The sequence below is a fragment of the Cimex lectularius genome, unplaced genomic scaffold (genome assembly GCF_000648675.2).
Source record: "Cimex lectularius strain Harlan isolate CLEC.00 unplaced genomic scaffold, Clec_2.1 scaffold147, whole genome shotgun sequence".
Classification (NCBI taxonomy): Eukaryota; Metazoa; Arthropoda; class Insecta; order Hemiptera; family Cimicidae; genus Cimex; species Cimex lectularius.
Window position 1 is genome coordinate 345,903 of NW_019392851.1, and position 24,011 is coordinate 369,913.

At 36.8% G+C, this 24,011-nt stretch overlaps 3 protein-coding genes across 3 annotated transcripts; 1 reads left to right on the forward strand and 2 right to left on the reverse strand.

Moving 5' to 3' along the window:
- Window positions 1–6,620: 6,620 nt before the first annotated feature.
- LOC106669171 lies at window positions 6,621–19,512 on the reverse strand. Its single transcript, XM_014398478.2, has 5 exons — window positions 19,422–19,512; window positions 17,934–19,280; window positions 11,511–12,101; window positions 7,181–7,435; window positions 6,621–7,117 (listed from the first exon to the last, which is right to left on the reverse strand). The coding sequence occupies exons 1-5, from the start codon at window positions 19,431–19,433 to the stop codon at window positions 6,707–6,709; spliced, it is 2,616 nt and encodes an 871-aa protein (XP_014253964.2). The 5' UTR covers window positions 19,434–19,512; the 3' UTR covers window positions 6,621–6,706.
- On the reverse strand, window positions 6,997–7,755 carry LOC106669191. Its single transcript, XM_014398508.2, has 2 exons — window positions 7,673–7,755; window positions 6,997–7,435 (listed from the first exon to the last, which is right to left on the reverse strand). The coding sequence occupies exons 1-2, from the start codon at window positions 7,682–7,684 to the stop codon at window positions 7,118–7,120; spliced, it is 330 nt and encodes a 109-aa protein (XP_014253994.1). The 5' UTR covers window positions 7,685–7,755; the 3' UTR covers window positions 6,997–7,117.
- Window positions 11,056–12,136, forward strand: LOC106669179. Its single transcript, XM_014398489.2, has 2 exons — window positions 11,056–11,146; window positions 11,280–12,136. The coding sequence occupies exons 1-2, from the start codon at window positions 11,135–11,137 to the stop codon at window positions 12,054–12,056; spliced, it is 789 nt and encodes a 262-aa protein (XP_014253975.1). The 5' UTR covers window positions 11,056–11,134; the 3' UTR covers window positions 12,057–12,136.
- Window positions 19,513–24,011: the final 4,499 nt, after the last annotated feature.

Genomic DNA, 24,011 nt, shown 5'->3' on the forward strand with positions numbered 1-24,011 from the left:
GCACCTTCTTTGAAGTTGAGTGGGTCCGCGATCGCCTTCGTTGAAGGAATTGATGATTTTCTTTGCTCCGGCCAAGCCGTAGGGATATCCGTCTCGACGCACCCTGTCCTCTCTTTTCTTCACTCCTCTACTCTCTCATAAGCCTATCCTAGACCGTCTTAATTTTGATTAACCCACCGCCAATTTTAGTTTAGGTGGCATTACAATTCAGGAGGCATCTCTGGCCAAACAACAACAATACACTCATAAAATGTTATGTTTTCAACTATGTTACGTTTTACGAACGTAACATTTCCCCTTTTACCTCCGGGAAGAAAACCTCTGGTTTTCTGGGATGGAATTTTGGTCGCATAGAAAAGATACTATTCAAGGTGGTGGTTGTGGTTTCAATTCCTCGACGTGCCAGTGCCCCAAGTTTCTTCCATCCATTCCTTCCAGTTGAGCAACAAGGTTAGATATCATTCGCTTGATCTTACATTTGGTGAATTTGGGTGCCAGCTTACTGGAGAAGTTCTTACTCGCGTCTGACAGAACATGTTCCTTCTTCCATACAATGTCTCCTTGCTGAAATTTGGTTGGGCGTCTTCTAAGATTATAAATCCTCGAAGATCTCTCGTATGCCCTAGCCAATCGATCCTTGACTTCGTCAAAAAGCAATGACATTTTGGAAAGACGGTCTAGACGAGATCCTCGATTTGCCTCCGGAATGTGGTCTTCGGAACCTAGAGTAGGATAATCCTTTCCATTTCTTTTCAGCTCTCTGCCGAAGTTCAGGTATGCCGGTGTATAACCAGTTGTCTCGTGTACGGCCGTTTGGAGTGCGAAACCAAGCTTAGGTAGTTCTTTATCCTTTAGTTATTTAATCAATGTATTTGTACCCACTCAAAGTGTATGTTTTCTGTTTAGATGTCTCATTGCTGTCTGTCATGTTGAGAGTGTTACTGAGATGCTAGTTTTTAGTTTATATATGTTTGATTTTGAAGGGTGGCGAAGGAAGTAGGGATAAAATTCGTATTTCTACGAGGTGTCGGCTTTTTTGAGGTGAAAGTGACCGACAATGGGAAAAATGGTAATACTTTGTCGTTTGGACCTGGTTAGCCTTTCAGGATTATTATAGACGGGATTATTCGGGAAAAGAAAGATAAATTGTTGGAGATTTAGACAATGTAAAATTGTTTAATGTGTGAATTGTAACGATTGTTTTATAGGTTGTATTATTTTTCAACCTTTTCAACGTAGCTCAGTGATGGTATGGGCGGGAATTTCAATGGGGAATCGCACAGAGTCTCAACAAGGTTGTTGTTCGTGGAGGGTCTTTGACGACCAGTCGCTATGTGGGTGAAATTTTGGAACATCATGCGTAGCCTACCCTCGATGAAATCAACGACAAGCCAATTCAAATGCACGATAATGCCCGTCCTCATGCCGCTCCCGTAGTACAAACCTTCAACAGCATAACATCAGGGTCTTAGCCTGTCCAGCCCGTTCTCCACTTGAACTCCCTCGAACATTTATGGGACAACATAAAAAGACGAATGAGAGCACGTCCATCCCTTCCTGATACACTCCATGATCTTGAAAGGACTCTTCGTGAAGAATGGGCTAACCTTCAGCAAAAAGACATTTCCAGACTGGCAGAAAGTATGCTGAGGCGTCTTGGAGATGTAATGAAGGCAAGAGGAGGAAATAGGCGATATTGAAATGTTAATTAAAAATCTAAAACAAAATTAAAACAAATTTTATCTGTCCGTCTTTTTTTGCATTTTCCTTAGCAATTTACTCTATTTTTTTACTTTTTTAGACAAAGACTAAATTATTAAATGTTAAAAAACGTGAAACTTTGATTAATACATAAAAATATATACAAATCAAGTTAAATTTCAAGTGGGTGGAATTTGTTGCCTGTCAGTGTATGCATTTGTACAATTTAAATAATGTTAATTCTGTAATGGCAGATTTCCTTTGGAAGAAGCAAAAAAAAATGTTAATTTAATCTCAGGCCCTGAAGATGATCTCAATAAAGATCGAAACGTTGGCACTATAAAGAAAATGTTTTTCTAAACTTACGGCAAACCAGACCGCCAGTGTATGAATCGTTTTGGACCACATACCCAATAGTATTCCAAACCAGTGATTTCTACCAAAAGTGCCTCGTTTAATTGCATCACAAACGTGTGAAATAGGACGGCAAAGGTTTTAGAGAGGGTATTTGTTTGTCGCTTCAAATAAGTGGTTCTCGTGGTATCGCTTGATTAAAGCCCCTCGAAGAGCTCGAGGCAAATTAGCGGAGGCTGATCTCCGTTTTTACCCCGGCGTCGTTTGGCAGAACGGCTGACGGATTCGGCAATCAAGGGGAAACAAATTAAAGTTTAAACCCTTTTCCACCGGTGTCGCAAGTGGAATTAGTCAAAAGATTAATATGCGTGCGGTGTGTGGCTCCAGTCGAAATTTGAGAAGAGGAGATGGCCTGGGTTTCCGGCAATTCATGATGATGAAATTATCCACAGCAACCCCGTTTACAAAGTAATGAGCTCATCTTTCCGGCCGTCTGATGATTATTATGAAGGTGAAAATGAAAGGCAACTCACTCGCATAATTGATTTGAAAATTTTACCTTATTTATATTACAATAATTATAATATCTTAACAAAATTTAAAAGAAATTTCACCATATAATAAATATTAAATTTATTAAAACAAAAGATGGTAATTTAAAATTAGTTCATAGTGAAACAGCTAATTTCCCAACAGTTCTAACATTGAGTTTACTAGAATTCCCAAGGGTCAAGAAATTAAATTCTTGAATTTTAAATTCGCCAATAAATGGAAAGTGGACATTTCTTATTATGATTGAACGAAGGGCAGGGTTTGTGATTGCAGTTAAATAAATCATTTCCCCACGGGTTTTAAGCACCCCTCCACAACAGCTGACATGTTTACATAATTTAATATTTCTCATCCACTTCTCTGTAAATTGAGAATTTATTAGATTAAGCTGTTTCTACGGCGGAAATATTTCAATAAAACGAGCGATGGCTTATCAAAAATTGAATTTCGGCGAAATTAGGCGCAAAGAATTGATGTTAGATGACAGAACAATCATGTTCTCTTATTCATCCAATAAAATTATAAATTATTCCTTAGGTCGTGTCCCTCTTGGAGAGGTCTGCGTGGTTACTGATTTGGGGTGTGGTCTTTAATAAGAAAAAAACCGTTGAGCATCATTATTCATACATGATCAATAGAGCTTACAGAAATGGGTTCATTAGAAGTGCGACGTCTGACTTTACATGTGTTTATGCAATAAAAATATTGTATCAGCCTTTGGTTAGGAGTAGTATGATTTAATTTGGTTTCATTATTACAAAACCCATTCAAATGATTTAGGAATAATTAAGAGAAAAGCTACCAAATACAAATTAAGAATGGTGGAGTGAGTGCGGTGTTCAATCCTTTTAATAAGAAAGTTCCTACTCACAGTAAGTTGTATTCACCGATCCGGATTCCGAGCTTATAGCTCATCAGGTTGAAGGAGTTTTTCAACCACGTCTTTCGACATGAATTGTAAAAGTGTCGAGAGTATTTTACAACTCTTGTCGAAAGACGTGGTTGTAGAACTCCTCCAACCTGATGATGAGCTCGAAATCCGGATAGGTGAAAATAACTTGCGGTGAGTAGGAACTAACTTTTTAAAAGGAATTTACCAAATACCTAATGTTTAAATCGGGTCTTGCCTTCATTTCTACGACCCTAGACGCATTGATATGGACACCTCGGTCACTCGTCGTGCTGCTTTTTTGTTATTCGGATGGAAGATCTTTAATGGTTTTATTGATGCTCCAGAAATTCTATCACAACTCAGCTTAAGGGTGCCTACCCGGCGTGAGAGTGACTGAACTGTTTTACATGTCCTCTTGCAGAACCAATCTTTCATCAGCGAATGTCTATATAATAAAATTTAAAAAATTACATATTAGGAACGATTTTTTTACATGTAATTTTAAATAAAACATAGTTACATTGTTAAAAAGCTTAAACAGACACCTACATGATTTCAATTTTAGAACCGCATAAACCCAAAGGTTCTTATGTGTTATACCATTTAACTGATTACCCTTATTATTTGATTAATTAATCCTTATGTAAGGTATTGGTTGAGATAAAAAAGGCAGTGTTACGAGCGGGATTCGAACCTTCGACTCAATACGCCGCTGCTCTAAACATTTTCGCAATGATGACTTCGATCCACTCGGACACCAACTTCCCATCTCAACCCACCTTTCGAATTGTCCCTACTTTTTGCCATTTTTCAAATGTCGTATAATCTATTCGATTTTCGGCGACAAATAAACTGGCCACGGAGAGCTTTAGTAAAGATATAATTCATTTTACTTATTAAATCCATTAGAGTCCGTAGTCCGATTGACCAAATAAATTTTTCAATTAATTAATTTTTATGTAAGGTATTGGTTGAGATAAAAAAAGTCAGGGTCACGAGAGGGATTGAAAAATGGCAAAAAGGAGGGAAAATTCGACCGGTTGTAGGATGAAATGGGAAGTTAGTGTCCGAGTGGATCGAAGTCACGATAGCTCAAGTGGTAGAGCAGCGGCGTATTTAGCGGAAGGTCGTGGGTTCGAATCCCGCTCGTGACACTAACTTTTTCATTTCAACTAATACCTTACGTAAAGATTAATTAATTGAAAGAAGTTATTTGGTCAATCGGACCCCGAATTCTAATGGACTTATTATTTGAGTTATGACGTATTCTTTCAATTCCAAGTGGTGTACTGTTAATGTACATGTTCTTTATTATACCTAATTTTACCTTAATTTACACCTTTTCAAAAACAAATTTAACCAATTACATTATTAAGTTAATTATTATTTTTTATAAAACTATTATTTTTTCACATTTAATTTACCTCACTATTTTGAAACTGTTTTATTGTCGATTTTTATATAATATATATGTATCTTTAAAAAAATTTATATTGTTTATAAATTTTATTTTGTCTTGTTCGCTGGTGCCCCCGAAATCGATATCGTTAAAATAAAAGGATATTTCGAAATGGTTGTATTGTTGTGTTCCTGAAAAAACACCTAAAAATATCTTAAAATATTTTTGAGTTTTTAAGGAATAGTATGGACGTTACTCTTGAACTGCAATGAATTTTAATCTTTGACTTTTCTTATTTCTATTTACATGTATGTTTTCAAATATGGTCATGTTTGTTTACTTTTATACACTGTTAACGTTACTGTTACTATTATTATATTTGGAGGCTTTCGTGTTTTAACTAAGTAATAAATGAATGAATAAATGAATAAAAGCACTTTGTTACAACAATTTCACATAAAAGAAAATTGACATAAGCGCTGGAGTCATGTACAAGTGACAGGGCAAAAGGTAAAACAGTCGCTCGACAGCCACTTACAGAATGTTGTACTCTTTTTTTTCTTTTTTTTAGATGAAAGTGTTATTTTAAAATAGTGAAATACATTTAATTTGACATTAATTTGCAAACAGAATTAAGGATTGCCTTCCTCTCCTTCGTGACAGCCGATGAGTTGGACATTAAGCCCTCCGGGAATGACATGGAAATTACAAAACTTACTTTACTTTTTTAATGGAATTCATCAGTCATGTGCCAGAGCGTATTTTACATGGGAAATCTTGCTAATTTTGAGATTTTATTTTTAAATTTGAAGGGAGGAGATGGACCTACAATTCGATAGTTTCCTATCATTTTGATCCTCGCAGGTTTAGACTATAAGGCGCGTTTCAGCTTTTCTCGATCTTCAATGTTGATTTGTGATTCTTTATTTGTTACTAGAATTCCGTTTATCTATTAGTAAAATAATCAAATGAGACATCTATTAATTTTACAATGGCCAATTTTGTAATAAATACACTTTAGTCGAATCATTAATGTCACAGTTTATCTTGTTGAGTTCACCTCGTACCTTTTTACAGAACTAACACAAATGTCGGTTTGCTTTGAAGACGTAGATAGTGCTTATTAAGCATACCATCTACATCACATACATTTCAGTATCGACGTTCAGATATCTGTGAAGGTCGCTATTGCAAATTATTAGCATAAATAAAATTTATGTTAAAAAAATCATTAGTAAACAGTGAAATGGGTGTGCAGATTTTATCGTTTTGTTACACAACATAAACCCACTACTGAAGATGGCGATATGCCAAATACGTCGGACGGAACGAAACAACAAAAATAGACCAGTCTGAATGATCAAAAACAATCAAACCACATTTTTTCAAGTTGGAAAATAAGTATGAATTGTTCTCAGTGAAATGAGAAGAATTGAGTTAATATTAGTATGTAAGAATTGAAATCATCTGTTGTGATGAAATACTTGAGTATGAAAGCCCACGAATGTATACGCAAGGTTGTTCGATTTGTCCCACATAATTTAAGGGTTGGCATTCTTGGCTCTGTATTCAGAACGAGTAGGAATCCATGTTGAACCGCCACAAGGGAGGCTACTAGTAATCATAGCAATATACGACCATACGTGTGCAGAATTGACCTTATATAAATCGGTAATCAGTATCTGAATGTAGGTAGGAAATTTTATAGTAAATTTTTAAAAATTGAATTTTCTTAAATTAGTACTTTATTTTTCCTTAAAGTAATGAGATTTAAGATTTTTGGTAACTTGTTCGACTGGCCAGGCTTATTACCAAAGTCCGTGGACACCGTGGACTCCGTAACCATGGACTCCGTATCCGTGGACTCCGAGACCGTGAACTCCGAGACCGTGTACACCGTGGACTCCGTGGACTCCGACTCCGGCCAAACCGAGGGGAGCGACGGCGGCGACGTGGGCGACGGGAGCGACAGCAGCAACTCCGTGAAGACCGTTGGCGTAAGCGTGAGAGTGGGTCAAAGCGTTTTGCCTGGCGTGAGCGACGGCGTGAGCCTGTTTGCCGACGGCCACTTCGTGGGTGTCAGCGGGAAGGTGGAGTGGGACACCGCCTCCGAGGACGTTCCTGGTTCCTTCGGTGTGTTGTTGGACGAGCTGGGCGTGCTTGGCGTGAGCGACGTAGGGGGTGTCGAGTGGGACAGGGAGGGAGTAAGGGTTGACTCCCTAGACGGACCTCTTGTACAAGTGGTGTCCGACGAGACCGTGTCCGACGAGTCCGTGTCCTACAAGTCCATGTCCGACGAGACCGTGAGCGAGGAGACCGTGTCCGGACTGTCCAGCGAAAGAGTTGTCCAAATGAGGTTTCCACTGTCCATCGTCGAGATCAGCACCGAGCCAATGGAGGTTTCCAGATCCGAGGACGGAACCGTCCAAATGGGGCTTCCATTGTCCATCGTCGTGGACGTTGGCAAGACCGACCAATCCCAAGCCATGGACGGCGCCGGCGGCAGCATAGCCGAACAAGCAAACCACAAGAACTATCTACAAAACAAAAAACATTAGATTGTTTCCATTATTCCGGAGTTTAGAGCCAATTTTATGTCCCAATTTATAAAAGTACAACTACAAAATTATTACATTATTATGTAAAATACGAAATAGTCTAAATATGAAAATATAATAATTTAATAATAATAAAATAATTTCATAACGCGATGTTAACTGTTGTTACTGTAATTATAAACTGCAAATAAAAAGTAATAAATCGTCTTTACTCACAGCTGATTTCATGATGTTTGTTTTGCACCTCCTGCGAAAGGACTGTGTTGACTGCTAGAGGTACTCGTAGGTTTATATAGTAGTGTAGATCATGACCATGAAAACGTGCCACTCCTTCTATTGCACTAAAATACTAGTGCATTCTCCTGTCGGCCTTTTTGACCATTCCGCATTAATTGAAGGAGAAAAACATTCACCAACCGGCTAATTTTCGAGGGTGTCAAATCGAAGGGTAAAAATATTTTACATTCCTTTTTGGGCGCGTTGAACACTAAAACTTGAACCAGAGTTCAGGTTTATTAAAAATTAATACAGAACGATATTTACCTATTGAATAGTTTGAAAATAAAAAATCTATGAAAAATCCAACTTTTAATTTTCATAATGGTAATGTTGCACGTTTCAAGGGACAAATCAAGATTAACTCTGGTGTAATTAGTAACTTCAACATTATGATTTTATATTGAAAGACAATCACGAATGAGGACGACTGGAAAGAATGCGCTCAGTTCGACCTTTTTAAAAACACATCCCCTTCTTTAGGACAATGAAATTATTAAATAATTATTAAATCGTAAGGTTACAATATAAAAATGTAAATAGTAAATTTGAAAATAAGTAAATATGAAATAAAAAATTGAAACTTTGTAGATCCAAATTAAATGTGAAAAATACATTATAAAATAGAAATAAATTTATTTTTCAATCTTGAACTCAATATTCTTACACGTTCAATTAAATAGAATATAAATTAATTAAATAAAAAATAAAAATTATTTTCGATTAATTAAGGTTTTTTTAAGGTTTTGTTTTTATAGTCAGTGTCACAAGCGGGATTCGAACCCACGACGTTCGGCTAAATACGCCGCAACTAAATTATTAAAGTACCTCAAAAAAATTATTCTTAAAGTATGTTAAATAAAAAAACTTAAATAAATTTATGTAACTGGAAATCTATATTATTAGTATGTTCTGTCACGACGGCATTCTTTAGCTATTTTTTGTTTCTAATACATTATTCAATTCTAATATTTTCAAGATTGTTATATCGAGTCAGGCCAGAAAATAACAAAACATAAAATTTTCGTTCTTACATTTTTTTTCTCTTGCTTTCTTGATATCTATCCATTCTATTGATATATAACTTTTTTTTAATTATTTATTTATTCATTTATTTATTTATTCGTTTAATCGTTCATTCGTTCATTCGTTCATTTATTTATTTATTTATTTTCAAGATAATTTTCATGCTCTACCGGACAAAAAGTGGATAGTTAGAAAAGATCTACGTTCCAAATTTTTATTACCTACTTTATGTGCCATGAGATTTAATGAGATTTAATGAAACACACCGGTAGGGAGTCAATGAACGGGAACGAAGAGAATTTCCGACTTAAGTATACTGGATCGTGCAGCTTCCGAAAGCTAATGCTGGAACCAATACCAACGTCAGTTAGGTTTTTATAACAACTGGAAAGACAGGAGCGTTGTCTTTGGGAGTGTCATTGGAGGATGTTGTTAAGGCCCTCTCGCCATTTTTCATTTGACATTAATCTTATTTTTAAGCCTTTTTCAATGGCCCAGTCAGGAATTTTAGTTAATCTGATAAGGCAATTCCGAAATGTTTCGACCTTCTCCAAGGCTCAATGAAAATAACCTCAGGGCCCGGCACCCGGCTTGTGGACCTCACCTTACCACAGCTCAGAAAATGGCCAGGCTTCAAATCGCATATGAATTTAACATTGAAAGATTGAGGACGAGTTCTCTTTACAGATGAGGTGACAGGTGGCCTCAGATCTCCCGATTAGCCTAAGAAGTGAAGACGCTCAGGAGAAAAATACACCCCCATGCGGTATGGTTCCACATTTGGCATTCCATGGTGGGTCAGTGATGTTCTGGGCAGGCATTTTCTTGGATGCCCGGACCGATTTGGTTCCTGTGCGAGGAAGATTCATTTCATATACAAGACAAAATCGGAGAACATATGCCATTTGTCCCCAAATCGGTGAGAAATTCTAGCTAATGTAGATTAATGCCAAGCCCCGTAGAGCACGTATTGTGAATGACAACCTGAATAAGGTAGGAATTGAATGCTTGGTGTGGCCAGTTCAAAGTACGATTTGAATCCAATTGAAAATATTTGGGAGGAACTTAACGACGACGAAACCTTCTAGAAGAGTTGGTAATGACTGTTCTTGATGAATGAAAAAAAATTCAGGATTTTACCAGAAATCCTTTCCAAAGAGTGCAAAGGCTTTTAACGGACGCAATTCGTGCCTCGTTAAAATGTAAGGCTGGTACATCAGTGTATTTCGGATAATAAAAAAAATATCCTTTCCTTACTTAGCATTTATGTTATGTTAGTTATTAAAGTAATAATCCCAACTATAATACTTTTTGTAATGTCCTGTGTGTGGCTGGTTAGTTACAAATGCATTTTTCCAATTATTTTGTTTTTTAATTAATGGTATTGTTTTGTTGCTGGCGTTATAAATTTGAATTATGACAGTTTTCACTACATAAGAGAGTTTATCCAATAAAGGTAATTTTTTTAAAGACACTTATATTAAATACACATAAATATTAATATTCAATTTTTTGCAATTCTACATTTCATCGTTAATTATCCTTATTAGCCTATAATTGTCATTAAAATAATATATCCCTCAGGATTGAAAAGTTTATTAAAGCTTGAAAATTCGACCATCTTGATTTTAGCTATTTTCACTTTAGGTAACTTGTACTTTATATAATTTTCTTCAAGTACTTATACTTGCGTTTCTGAAGCAAGTTCGTATTTCGACTGGATATTCCAGACACCAAAGAATTGTCTAACTATACGGAATAGAAAAGTTTGAGTACCTTGCATATTTCGCCGATCAATAAACATGCCTATAATTTCTGATGGTTCGAACATTCTGTTTTTATTCTATGGGTTTATTATTGTGTTAAATTTTATATATTGAATCAAAATATTAATTTAGATTAGTCGAAGGATTTTGTCTGTTACCAACCACGTCGTCGGAACCACCGGGACTAGTCAGGCAAAGATCCCTGTTGGAAGTTCAAAATAAAGGCTCATTTCTTCAGTGATACCAAATCAACACCAGCATCATTTTGATATTATCATTGAACATTATGATTATTGATAATTTTATTTTTATTTTTTATTATTGCTTTTAAACTGTTAATATAAACAGAATTATATGATAATAGCATATATAATGATCAGACGTAAAAACAAGCAGTCAGCTTTGACAAAACTTAGAAATACATAAATTTTCATTTAATTAGTGCCTATTTTAAATATATATTGTGATCTTTATTAACAGTATTAGGATTTTAGTGCAAAAGCGGGAGTGACAGGTTTTCAGGGTCGTCCGCTGTACTACTACTATATAAACATACGCGTACCGTCAACGGTCAACACAGTCCTTTCTCAGGAGGTGCAAAACTACCACCATGAAATCAGCTGTGAGTGATTAAAATATAACATAGAACTTTTAGAACCGCCCGTTTAGAAATGGATAACAAAATTTGATCTTATTGGCTGATAAAAATTACGCTGAATGTTTTTTCAAAATAATTGTAACGCTTTTTTTTCCAGTTCGCTCTTTTGTTTTGCCTTTTCGGCTACGCTGCCTCCAGTGCCGTCGGCTATGTAGGAGTTGTCGGACTCCACGGTCTGGCTCATGATGACGGTCAATGGAAGCCCCATTTGGACGGTTCCGTCCTCGGATCAGGAAATTTGAAGTGGGGACACCACGATGACGGACAGTGGAAGCCACTTTTGGACAACTCTCTCGCTGGACAATCTGGACACGGTCTCCTCGCTCACGGAGTCGTCGCTCACGGTCTCGTCGGACATGGACTTGTAGGACACGGACTCGTCGGACACGGTCTCGTCGGACACGGACTCGTCGGACACGGTCTCGTCGGACACCACTTGTACAAGAGGTCCGTCTGGGGAGTCAACCCTTACTCCCTCCCTGTCCCACTCGACACTCCCTACGTCGCTCACGCCAAGCACGCCCAGCTCGTCCAACAGCACACCGAAGGAACCAGGAACGTCCTCGGAGGCGGTGTCCCACTCCACCTTCCCGCTGACACCCACGAAGTCGCCGTCGGCAAACAGGCTCACGCCGTCGCTCACGCCAGGCAAAACGCTTTGACTCACGCTCATGCTTACGCCAACGGTCTTCACGGAGTTGCTGCTGTCGCTCCCGTCGCCGCCGTCGCTCCCCTCGGCTTGGCCGGAGTCGGAGTTCACGGAGTCCACGGTGTACACGGTCTCGGAGTTCACGGTCTCGGAGTTCACGGTCTCGGAGTCCATGGATACGGAGTCCATGGTTACGGAGTCCACGGTGTTCACGGTCTTTTCTAAGCGTGATAAAATGTAATAAAACAACCAACTGAAAACCTCCTTGTCCTAACGAAAATACACTATTTTTTTAATAAAAAGAAGTTCTTTTTTTCTTCACTTTCTAACCAAAGCAGGTGCATGAAACTGGACAAATGGGTAGCTCACAAAATACATTTTTTGTTGACGGACCTGGAGATAGTGTAAAAACATTTTTGTACAATCTAATTCATTTCTGCAGGCGTTTGGGCAAAAAATGTGCAATCATTGCTTGGGCAGGAATACCAGCAATTTGGCAATTTTTATCCCACATCTTGGACAGGACATAAAACTTTCGGGTTTCCATTAATTTTATTTGAAAACAGGGTCACATTGAATTGAAAATTAAACAGGCACTCTAAGAAGCAGACATTTTCAACTGGGATGAGCATTGATGATTCTCCAAACTGCACTGGCCATAATCGATAGGAAATTTGGTGATGTTTTAATGATGATGTGAATTTGCTATGAAAAATTTTATACTGGTGACTTTCGACAGTTAAATTTTATGAATCATGTTAACAAAAATAGTTTGTTATGGAAAAGCTTTCAGAAATTCAAATTGTCAAAGGATATATGTACGGATGAAAATTCCATTGGATTCTCAGATTGATTATTAAATATTGGAAATAATATCGTAAAAAACTTGAAATACCACAGAAAAAGAAGAGTTTTATCCATTAATCAGTCGTCATGTTTACGTTAGCCCTCTACCATATTCTATATTGAATATAATTTAGGACTCACTCGTCCCCTCTTCAGTGATAACTAAAAAATAGCATTTACATTTTTTTATAAAAATTTACGTACATTTAATAAAATTTAAACATAATAAAATTTATTTTACATTAAAATGTAAATGTTTTTCAATTATATATGAAACGGCTGTAACATTTCGTTGGAACATGGAAGGATGTTCGCCAAACATGTTAAGCTTTTTACCATTTTTACCCAAATAACAGTATTTATTATTTTTGAACATAGCTTGTTTTTTATAATTTTTTTTAAATTTTGCTTTTGGTAAGACCTGCACTTTTATGAAGCCAAAATAATTTCAATCATCCACTATTTCGTTATCTCCAATGTCCTTATTCTCAACCTTAACATTATTGTGAAAAATAGTATTTATTGTTTTCTTATGATATTTTTGACCAACTTATCTGGATAGTTGTTTATTTATAATATGTTACATATCTCCTTGAGATGCATTTTCTGATACATGAAACGTAAAAACGTAAACGTAAAAATTTTGTTGGTAGTATTTGGGACTACATTGATTTTTTGGAACGAAGGGGTGTGATGAATAAGAATTTAGCAAACGTGTAGATGTGTTTGGTTTTTTATATTAATTTTTTTTAATGGCTTTATGTTCTAGCATATTAGCCAATGACAATATTATTATGCGTATTCATTTTGGGGGGTGGGGAGGGTAACGTGAAAAAAAGGCCAGAGGCGACGGCGGGAATTGAACCCACGACCGCGGGGTCTAAGAGCCGAGAGTCTCTCACGCTAACCACTCGGCTACCAAAGTAACTGTTGCTAAAGTCGTATATGAAATTGGATAATGAAAAAGGAATTAAGATCATCTAAGGTATTAACCTAAAGGTAGTATAAGAACCTTCACACAATGCACCATTTTGGAGCACATCCTTCCAGGAAAGGTTAACATCCAACTTTATATATAATCCATTAGATTTCGTGGTCCGATTGACCACCAAATAACCACTTTCAATTAATTAATCTTTATGTAAGGTATTGGTTGAGATAAAAAAGTCAGTGTCACAAGCGGGATTCGAACCCACGACCTTGGGCTCTATACGCCGCTGCTCCACCACTTGAGCTATCGTGACTTCGATCCACTCGGGCACTAAATTCCCAACTCAACCCACCTTTTGAATTTTTTTGCCATTTGTATATATAATTGACAAATATTCACATTTTAATTTTTTTTAATCTGACGACTTTAATATGGACAGCAACTTTAAGAAAAAAAATGGATAATCTACAATTTTATCCATTAGATTTATCTATGGAAGAAATTATTATCAGCATCTAGAAATCATGAAGTGAAAAAATCAATCATTTTATTGTGAAACGACTACCAGGGGAAATTGCTAAGTGTGTTTCCATAGATCATGCTTAGTCGCTTGCATCCCATTGAATATTTACAATCAATGGCACCTTCGGGTTTGCCTCCTGCAGAACTACACTTAAAAGCAGGATGTTTATTTTATGCTATTGAGAAATTTATGTACAGGAGCCGGTTTGCGTAACGGGACCGGTTTGAGATAAAGAAAAATTGTTCGGACGGTACTACACTGCGAAATACTAACTGGGAATAAAAAGAGAGATATTGTGCATATTCATCATATATTTATATACATTACATTATATATATTAATAATCATCACACGAGGAGGTACCGAAATGCCCTTTGTTTTGAAACCGTTACAATTCCCAGCCATCTAGCATTTGCTACGATAAATAAGTCGCAAGACAAAACTTTTGAGAAAAAAGGCTTGATTATAAAAAAAAATTTACTTATACAATTAAAATGCAAATTAAAAGAAAAATACATAGAAATTACTGCTTTGGAAGAAATGTTGAAGTAGTGTACAGGTTATCTTTTCTAGCGAGCCTGCTAAAAATCGAGAGGCTTAATTACTTGGAGTTGTTGTTTTTGACTTCTTTAAAAAACTATAATATAAAACTAGCGAGGGCTTCTCTCGCCAACCCCCTAAAGCCTGCTAGCTTTTTCGCGGGGGGATGATTGAATGAAAAAAAAAAGGAAGCGGCGAAACTAAATAATATATTAATAAATAAAAAATATATTATATTATTATACAATAATAAAAATATAATAATTTCAATATTCTGAGTGCAAATTGGGCCTTTTAACGCGCATGTAATTTTCATCAAACCAATTTTTTTAGGGCATTCCTTTAATATATTAGCAGAATCCCGTAAAAAGTAGCTCAATTATTGCCCCCATTCGATCAGATTCATTTCTAATTGTATTTAAATTATTTATTATTTACTATTACTTGTTAACTATATGATTGGTGTGTGTTTAGCGTTCAATTTTTACTAATTTACAGTATTATTATAAAAGGCAGTTTTATAAAAATATAACACCTTTTCCCTCACGTGTAATGCTATTAATTTTTTATAGAAAAATGAGTGAAAAAGAAAAAAAAATGATTTCACAGAAAATTTAATTTATTGATTAGCATTAAAATTTGATTCCTTTCTTTTAGGGAACAATTGATGCATATAAAATAAAAATAAAAACGACTTACAGTTTGATGTCGCAAGGAATAATCCCGAAGAGAAACCCTTCGAGGTTTTTAATTTAAAACCCAAAATAAAATTTACACTAATGGTTTGCTAACTGAATCAAACACCTTCCAAAACCTTTTCTCTCAAATTTTAAATAGTTTCTAATCTTCACAGTAAATTAAACTTAATCAACAGGATCCACTTTCGGGCCGAGCAAATCGATGAGCAAACGGCGGCTGATGGGTCTTTTTGTTAATCTCTCCCCTTTCGAGATTTTCCAGCTGACACATCCACGACCAATCAGATTGGTCGTGTTTCTTCCTAATTTGAAAATTTGAACATTTTAATTGGGATGGGCCACCATCACACAAGCATATAAGCAAACTGCAAAACTATTTTGAAACATGAAATTTTTAATTGGGAACACTTTGTGGCTAAAGATGATTTATTATTTGATTGCGGCAATTCTTGAAATACTAAGTTGATACTAAGTAGTTTTACTTAATTAACTTCAAATAAAATAAAATTAGTTAGTTATGAATTAGTTTAATGATTTAATCAATTGTTATGTTCGACGTTGTACATAGTTAAGTTTTTATAGAATGGTTTTATAATGAAAAACCTAAAATCTTTCAACGTACAATCTAAAACCAGAAAAAGACAGAAATTACAAGACAAAATGAACTAAAACGTACTTTTAGGAAACATCAAACTATCCTTATCGGAACTCGTTCAAACGGATACAATTGAAAGCTCTCTTTCCTTTTAGAACTAAAAGAGTTCAACCGTCAGGGGATGTGGATTAGTAGTGTGAGGTAAAAGCCATTCTAAAAGAGGAAAAACACATCGGAGGTTTTAACAGATTGTACGTTGCAAACTATGTTCTTAAAAATTCTTGGTTGGTTCTAAAGGAACGTACAGGAATAAAATGTCCGGAAAATATTTTATTTATTTCAAGTTACTTATAGCAGTAAAAATATTCAATTTATAGTAACTTCAAACCAAATGAAATCATCAATAGTAGCATACTTGAAGTAACAACCACGCCACAAGAAGAAAATATAAAGCTAGTTTCACCTAAAGAAGTAGCACGAGAAATTAAAAATTTACCCGCTAAAAAGACTCCAGGATATGACCTTATCATACCTATAGAAATAACATACCTATTTAATGCTGCAATCAGACTTAAATATATTCCCAGCATCTGGAAATTCGCAGAAGTCATTATGATAAAAAAACCAGGAAAACCGGCGAACGCAGTTAAATCATATAGACCAATATCGCTACTACCAACAGGGTCTAAACTCTTCGAAAAGTTACTATTAAAACGAATAAAACACATCGTTGAAAAAAAGAAAATCATTCCTGACCACCAATTTGGATTCCGAACAAGACACTCAACAATAGACCAAATTCACCGAGTAACGGACGTAATAGAAAAACTAATTCATTACACTATCAGGTTTTATTAATATTACCGAAAGCCACACTTTTAGCAGAGTATATGATTATTATTTTTTTAACAGAACTTCATTNCTGGTGTGATGTAGGTTTCAGAAAAACATTTTCTTTATCGTGCCAACGTTTCGATCTTTATTGAGATCATCTTCAGGGCTCAAAGTGTTTGTCTTCTGTGTAATTGTGGGCACTCTCGACACGACACGCAAGAATGGCACAATTACACAGAAGACAAACACTTTAAACCCTGAAGATGATCTCAATAAAGATCGAAACGTTGGCATGAAAAGAAAATGTTTTTCTGAAACCTACATCTCACCAGACCGCATCTCACGATTTCTAAATAAATACTGATTGTAATGAAATAGTGTCCTGAGGAAGCCGAAAGCTTCGACAGCAGAAAAAGAAGTGGTTTTTTTCACCTTCACGGCTTCATCCCTTATCTGTTTATTTCAATATAATATTACAATATTAATTTAAAATTTACCACTTACGTTTCTCAAATTTTATACTTTATTGCTAAGAATTCTTCACTTCGTCACATGCCACTAAGCGCATGTCATCCATACAAAAATATCTTATCTGAAACAAAGCTACAATAAAAGTATTATCAAAGCAATGCTCTAGGCACAATGCTCAAAGAAATGCTGAGATTTCATTCATCTGTCCAAATATACCGTTGGTTAATTGTAATTACCTTACATTATATTATTTTTGATTTTTCCTGCTATTCTCTGGGATTTTGCTTCCTTAGTTCAGTGTACGACAGCCTTACCCTTCCCTACATTGACTTGTGCGTATACTATTTGTTTTTAATAGTTAAGCTTAAGATGAGTCATTCATTCATTTCCTTATTGCTTTTTTCCTTTGACTTGACGCCCCATTTTAGTAAAATCAACTTAATTTTTGTTTTTATTTTTCTCTATTCAAGTTCGTATCATAATAACATAATTTTAATAAATTTCAGTTAATATATTTTTTGTACTGCAAATGTTTTGAAAGGTTATATTTCTTTCGGTTCGGAAGGTGTAGATAAAAAAATTATTTTGTTTATAAAAATAGTGTATTTGTCCATAGGACAAGGAAGTTTGAGGCTGGATGTATGACTACATCTTATCACATTTAGAAAAGACCGTGAACACCATGAACTCCATAACCATGGACTCCGTATTCGTGAACTCCGAGACCGTGAACTCCGACTCCGGCCAAACCGAGGGGAGCGACGGCGGCGACGGGGGCGACAGCAGCGACGTGGGCGACGGGAGCGACAGCAGCAACTCCGTGAAGACCGTTGGCGTAAGCGTGAGCGTGGGTCAAAGCGTTTTGTCTGGCGTGAGCGACGGCGTGAGCTTGTTTGCCGACGGCGACTTCGTGGGTGTCAGCGGGAAGGTGGAGTGGGACACCGCCTCCGAGGACGTTCCTGGTTCCTTCGGTGTGCTGTTGGACGAGCTGGGCGTGCTTGGCGTGAGCGACGTAGGGGGTGTCGAGTGGGACAGGGAGGGAGTGAGGGTTGACTCCCCAGACGGACCTCTTGTACAAGTGATGTCCGACGAGACCGTGTCCTACAAGACCGTGTCCGACAAGACTGTGTCCAACAAGACCATGGGCTCCGTATCCGTGGACACCGTGAACTCCGACTCCAGCCAAACCGAGGGGAGCGACGGGGGCGACAGCAGCAACGGGAGCGACAGCAGCGACGTGAGCGACGGGAGCGACAGCAGCAACTCCGTGAAGACCGTTGGTGTAAGCGTGAGCGTGGGTCAAAGCGTTTTGCCTGGCGTGAGCGACGGCGTGAGCCTGTTTGCTGACGGCGACTTCGTGGGTGTCAGCGGGAAGGTGGAGTGGGACACCGCCTCCGAGGACGTTCCTGGTTCCTTCGGTGTGCTGTTGGACGAGCTGGGCGTGCTTGGCGTGAGCGACGTAGGGGGTGTCGAGTGGGACAGGGAGGGAGTGAGGGTTGACTCCCCAGACGGACCTCTTGTACAAGTGATGTCCGACGAGACCGTGTCCTACAAGACCGTGTCCGACAAGACTGTGTCCAACAAGACCATGGGCTCCGTATCCGTGGACACCGTGAACTCCGACTCCAGCCAAACCGAGGGGAGCGACGGGGGCGACAGCAGCAACGGGAGCGACAGCAGCGACGTGAGCGACGGGAGCGACAGCAGCAACTCCGTGAAGACCGTTGGTGTAAGCATGAGCGTGAGTCAAAGCGTTTTGCCTGGCGTGAGCGACGGCGTGAGCCTGTTTGCTGACGGCGACTTCGTGGGTGTCAGCGGGAAGGTGGAGTGGGACACCACCTCCGAGGACATTCCTGGTTCCTTCACTGTGTTGTTGGACAAGCTGGGCCTGCTTGGCGAGGGCGACATGAAGGGTGTCAGCGGGGACGGGAAGGGAGTGAGGGTTGACAACTCCTACCAATCCAACAGCGCTGGAGGCAGCATAGCCGAACAGGCAAGCCAAAAGAACGAACTGCAAATAAAAAGCATTATAATATCTTTTTTAATGCGTAAATGACTTTTAGAGTTCAATAGAGCCAAATGTTGTTCTCCACTATTAAAAGTCTTCCCTAAAATTCGTTTATGATATAACTAATAACTTATATATACTCACAGCTGATTTCATGGTGTTTGCAGTGCACCTCCTGAGAAAGGACTGTGTTGACCGTTGAGGGTGAACGTACGTTTATATACGTAAGTACAGAGCATGACCATGAAAACTTACTACTCCCCCCTTTTCATTAAAATACGAGTGAAGTTACATTCACCCGTATGCTTTTTTACATTCCTGTTGTATTTTATGATGATCTCTAATGTACTACTGGCAAGGTTACGGACTTGGACCAAACTTTCATTTAGTGCTGCTACACCCCTAAATATAGGACACACACCAATTTTCAAAAGCATTTTATAATGTATCAAACATTAAAGTTGGATATTATTTATATTTAAAAAAGGGGATTATTTTCTGAAAAATAATTTTGTTATATTGTGTATTTTCTTACAGAAATATTTTACATATTTTAAAAAGCGACTACATTCCTCTTCTTTCATTTGGTCTGTTTGATGCTAAAATCCTTTTAGCCGTTTTTGAATTACAGCCGTTTCCATCAGATATTCGGATAACCACTTCTAAAAAATTGGAAAAATTTATGGGATAAAATATCGATAAATTTTAATTCTACCAAAAATTTATATTTTGGGATCTTCAAAAGTTCTAAAATGAAATTTCATATTAGCTTCACGAAAAAAACGTTATGACCTAGCATACTTGAAAAATATTTGGGGTTTAGCAATTTTTTCGTTATTGATAAACTTTCATACCTTTTACAATATTTTCATTGCTATACATAAAAAGTACGTTAAAATGATATATTCACATAATTAATTTAAGCAATATAAAGGCGAAATAAAAATAATAAAAACGGAAAATTTCATTTTTTTTTAAATGGCGAAACCAGGGCCATTAACAAGAACTGGCATATAAGTGTCCGTTATTTTGAAGATTTGAACCTCCAGCAGCCCTGCATTCGAACCCGGGACCTTCACCTTACAGTGATGAGCGCCGTGTCACCGGCTAAACCGTTGTGGCCACCGACGCCCCCTTTGTTTTTGTTATTTTTGTTAATTATAAGTATAATCTGGTTTGGGATGTTATTGGGTATGTGGTCCTTCAATGAATCATACACTGTATTATACAGTTGCCAAGCTTTCGGCTCTATATTTGCCCTTCCTCAGGGAATGTACGACGTCCTAAATAAAAATAACAATGTAATAACCATTTAAAAGTCAACGATTGTTTAAATACACCTCTCTATACGTTTTTAACAGAAATTGTCAAGTTATAACTATAGGTTATAAGTATAGGTTATAACGATAACCTGACAAGTTCTGTTAAAAACGTGTAGAGAGATTATAATCAAAGTTGGTCGATAACTGAACAACCTCGTAATTATAAGTACGTCTAAATGTATTCATGCTTGTAACATTTGTAACCTTTATATTTTTACTGTTTACATGTGAAATGCGGAAGTCTATATGTGAAGCTAAATAAATCTCCATTTGAACCCTTAAATCATCTAATTTTAAGGAATTACCCAAATCTGATTTGATGGAAATTCTTTTATTCCTAAGATGAAAGATATATATATATATATATATAGAGAGAGAGAGAGAGAGAGAGAGAGAGAGAGAGAGAGAGAGAGAGTGAGAGAGAGGGAAGACTTAAAGACGAATAATGACGCTAAAGTGGTAACTTAATTTCTTGAAATTCAAATTTGGTATATGTTTTTATATATTGTTTATGCTGTAATATAATAATCAATTTTTATTATTTTAGGCATTTGTATCAATATGATCCCAGGGTTGCCTCCAATTCTGCCCCCCTGTTGTTTTTTGTTGGGGTGTTATTGTGAAATATTTCGAGGCACGCTAATAACCGTTGGAATGGTAGCCCCTAATTAAAAACCGTTTTCCATCTTTGAATTCAAATTTGAAAAAACCTATCAAAATATGTACATTGATGAGTAATTTATCATTTGAAATAGTATATGTACCATTTCAAACAGATCCTACTCGTAACCCGCGATCCTGGAAAGTTGTGTTAAAACTTTTTGGTTCATGAGAAACCTGACAAAACCCAAAAGTTACGTGTCTCTATTCCTCCCCCCCTCAAAAAAAGCCACAATCAAAAAGAAAATATATGACCAGAAGTTAATCTCAACCTGTATGTATTTGCAGTACTTGTCTCTATGTGGATTTGTATTTGCTTTACTATACTGTTCACCTAAATAAACAAAAAAGTGTCAAATAAGTTTTTATTTAAAAAAAAATTAATAATAAATGAATAAATTATATATATATATAATTTGAGGAATAATGTTTATACAAGTAAAAGGTTATTATACCTACTTTGATATAAAGGGTGTCCCAGTTCCTTCTGACGAAACTCAGGGAATCGATTCTACTCTTTGTTTGGAGCAAAAAATGCTCAGGAGACAATTTTCGAAAAGTTCTCCATTTTGAAGATATTCGTCAATTTAGGTTTTTTCAACTTTACACTACCTTACCACATAAAAACGCTTACAACTTCCAAACTGTTGAGACTAGAACAAATCCAATTACACCATTTGAAAGAACGCTAAATTTTCTGTGTGATACTTCCATTTGCAATAATCTGAATGATGTAAAATGTTAGCCAATATCGCTGTAAGGTGAAGGTCCCGGGTTCGAATGCAGGGCCGCTGGATTCGAACCCGACATACTTACAAATTGGATTTTTTCACAAACACCGGCACCCTGAGGGTTGATATGACTTCTACTGTTGCGAACCCTAACAAAAGAAAAAAAACCATCGTGAAATCATTTAAAATATACATTAAAACTATGTAATTAATATTAATAATTGGTCAAAGACGTGAATAATTCTATTGCATTTATTTTTTTTATCACTTACTCAATAACTGCAAAGTTATAGGACATAAAATAACCTATATATTTAAAAGTTCTATAATAAGAAATGACGAACTGTTTATTTATAACAACCCTAACCTTCTAAAACCATCATCCAAGGCAGAAAAAGTAGTGACTGCTACTTTATTATTATTATTTTATTTATTTAATCTGAAAAAATGCAATTTTTATTTAATAATTAAAGGTTTCTACGTTAGTAAATATCATATCAAGAAGTCATAACGAACTCATTTTAGACAAATTGAGTGTGGACATGTTTAAATTGATTTAATCGAATAAGACTGTTACAACGTACACTAAATCTAAACGACAAATGTGAAATAAAATTTAATTTGTTTTGTACTGTAGTCAACTGACGTTTTATCTGTTTATTTAAAAGGAGAGAGAACTTTCAACGCAACTCTTTTCCGAGTTATCCGCAACGATTTCCACTAAGGATAGTTTGATTTTCATCGAAAGTTCGTTTTAGTTTATTTTCTCTGTTTACTACTTGTCATTCCAGTTTTGGATTCAACTTGATCACTGGGAGACATTTCACCTATTTTATTAGAGACCGCTTTTGGTTTTTGTAATTTTTAATAAATTACATTGCTTTACATTTAATACTGTCCTGTGCATGTATGATTACCTTATCCCACCGAATAGAATCAACTAATATAGTACTTTGAAATACACGTTCAATAAAGGCATAAAAATTTACAATACTTTATAGAGGAATGATTTATGCACTAAATTCACTCAATATATTGATATGATGTAAACCAATCCTTTAGATAGTAAGGCACTGTTTCGATATTTTTAGTAACTAACATAAAAAACAAAAATAAATGAAATCACAAAAAATATTCATTATGCCCTAGATAGGTAAGCATAAAGAAGTTATAATTAAATACCGTTCTATTGATTTTTAAATTAAAATCTGAAACATTTCGCTGAGCATATAGTTCAAAATAATCTGGAGCACATACATAGTTGTTACTAAAACGTTTAGAATGTTTGTTAGACAGTATCAATTTTTTCATCACTGATCTTACAATTTATAAGTAATTAATGTAAGTTATGAAATGTTTTAAATAAATTGCCCACTTAAAATTGTATTGGATTCAGTAGGAAGGGGAGAAAAAATACTTATTTGTTGTGTTTTTTATAAAAAACAATAGTGTATTTTTCTTTAGGACTACAAGGTTTTCAGATGGTTGTTTGACTACATCTTATCACATTTAGAAAAGACCGTGAACACCATGGACTCCGTATCCGTGGACTCCGAGACCGTGAACTCCGAGACCGTGTACACCGTGGACTCCGTGAACTCCTACTCCGGCCAAGCCGAGGGGAGCGACGGCGGCGACGGGAGCGACAGCAGCAACTCCGTGAAGACCGTTGGCGTAAGCGTGAGCGTGGGTCAAAGCGTTTTGCCTGGCGTGAGCGACGGCGTGAGCCTGTTTGCCGACGGCGACTTCGAGGGTGTCGAGTGGGACAGGGAGAGAATGAGGGTTGACTCCCCAGACGGACCTCTTGTACAAGTGGTGTCCGACGAGACCGTGTCCGACGAGTCCATGTCCGACGAGACCGTGAGCGACGACTCCGTGAGCGAGGAGACCGTGTCCAGATTGTCCAGCGAGAGAGTTGTCCAAAAGTGGCTTCCACTGTCCGTCATCGTGGTGTCCCCACTTCAAATTTCCTGATCCGAGGACGGAACCGTCCAAATGGGGCTTCCATTGACCGTCATCAT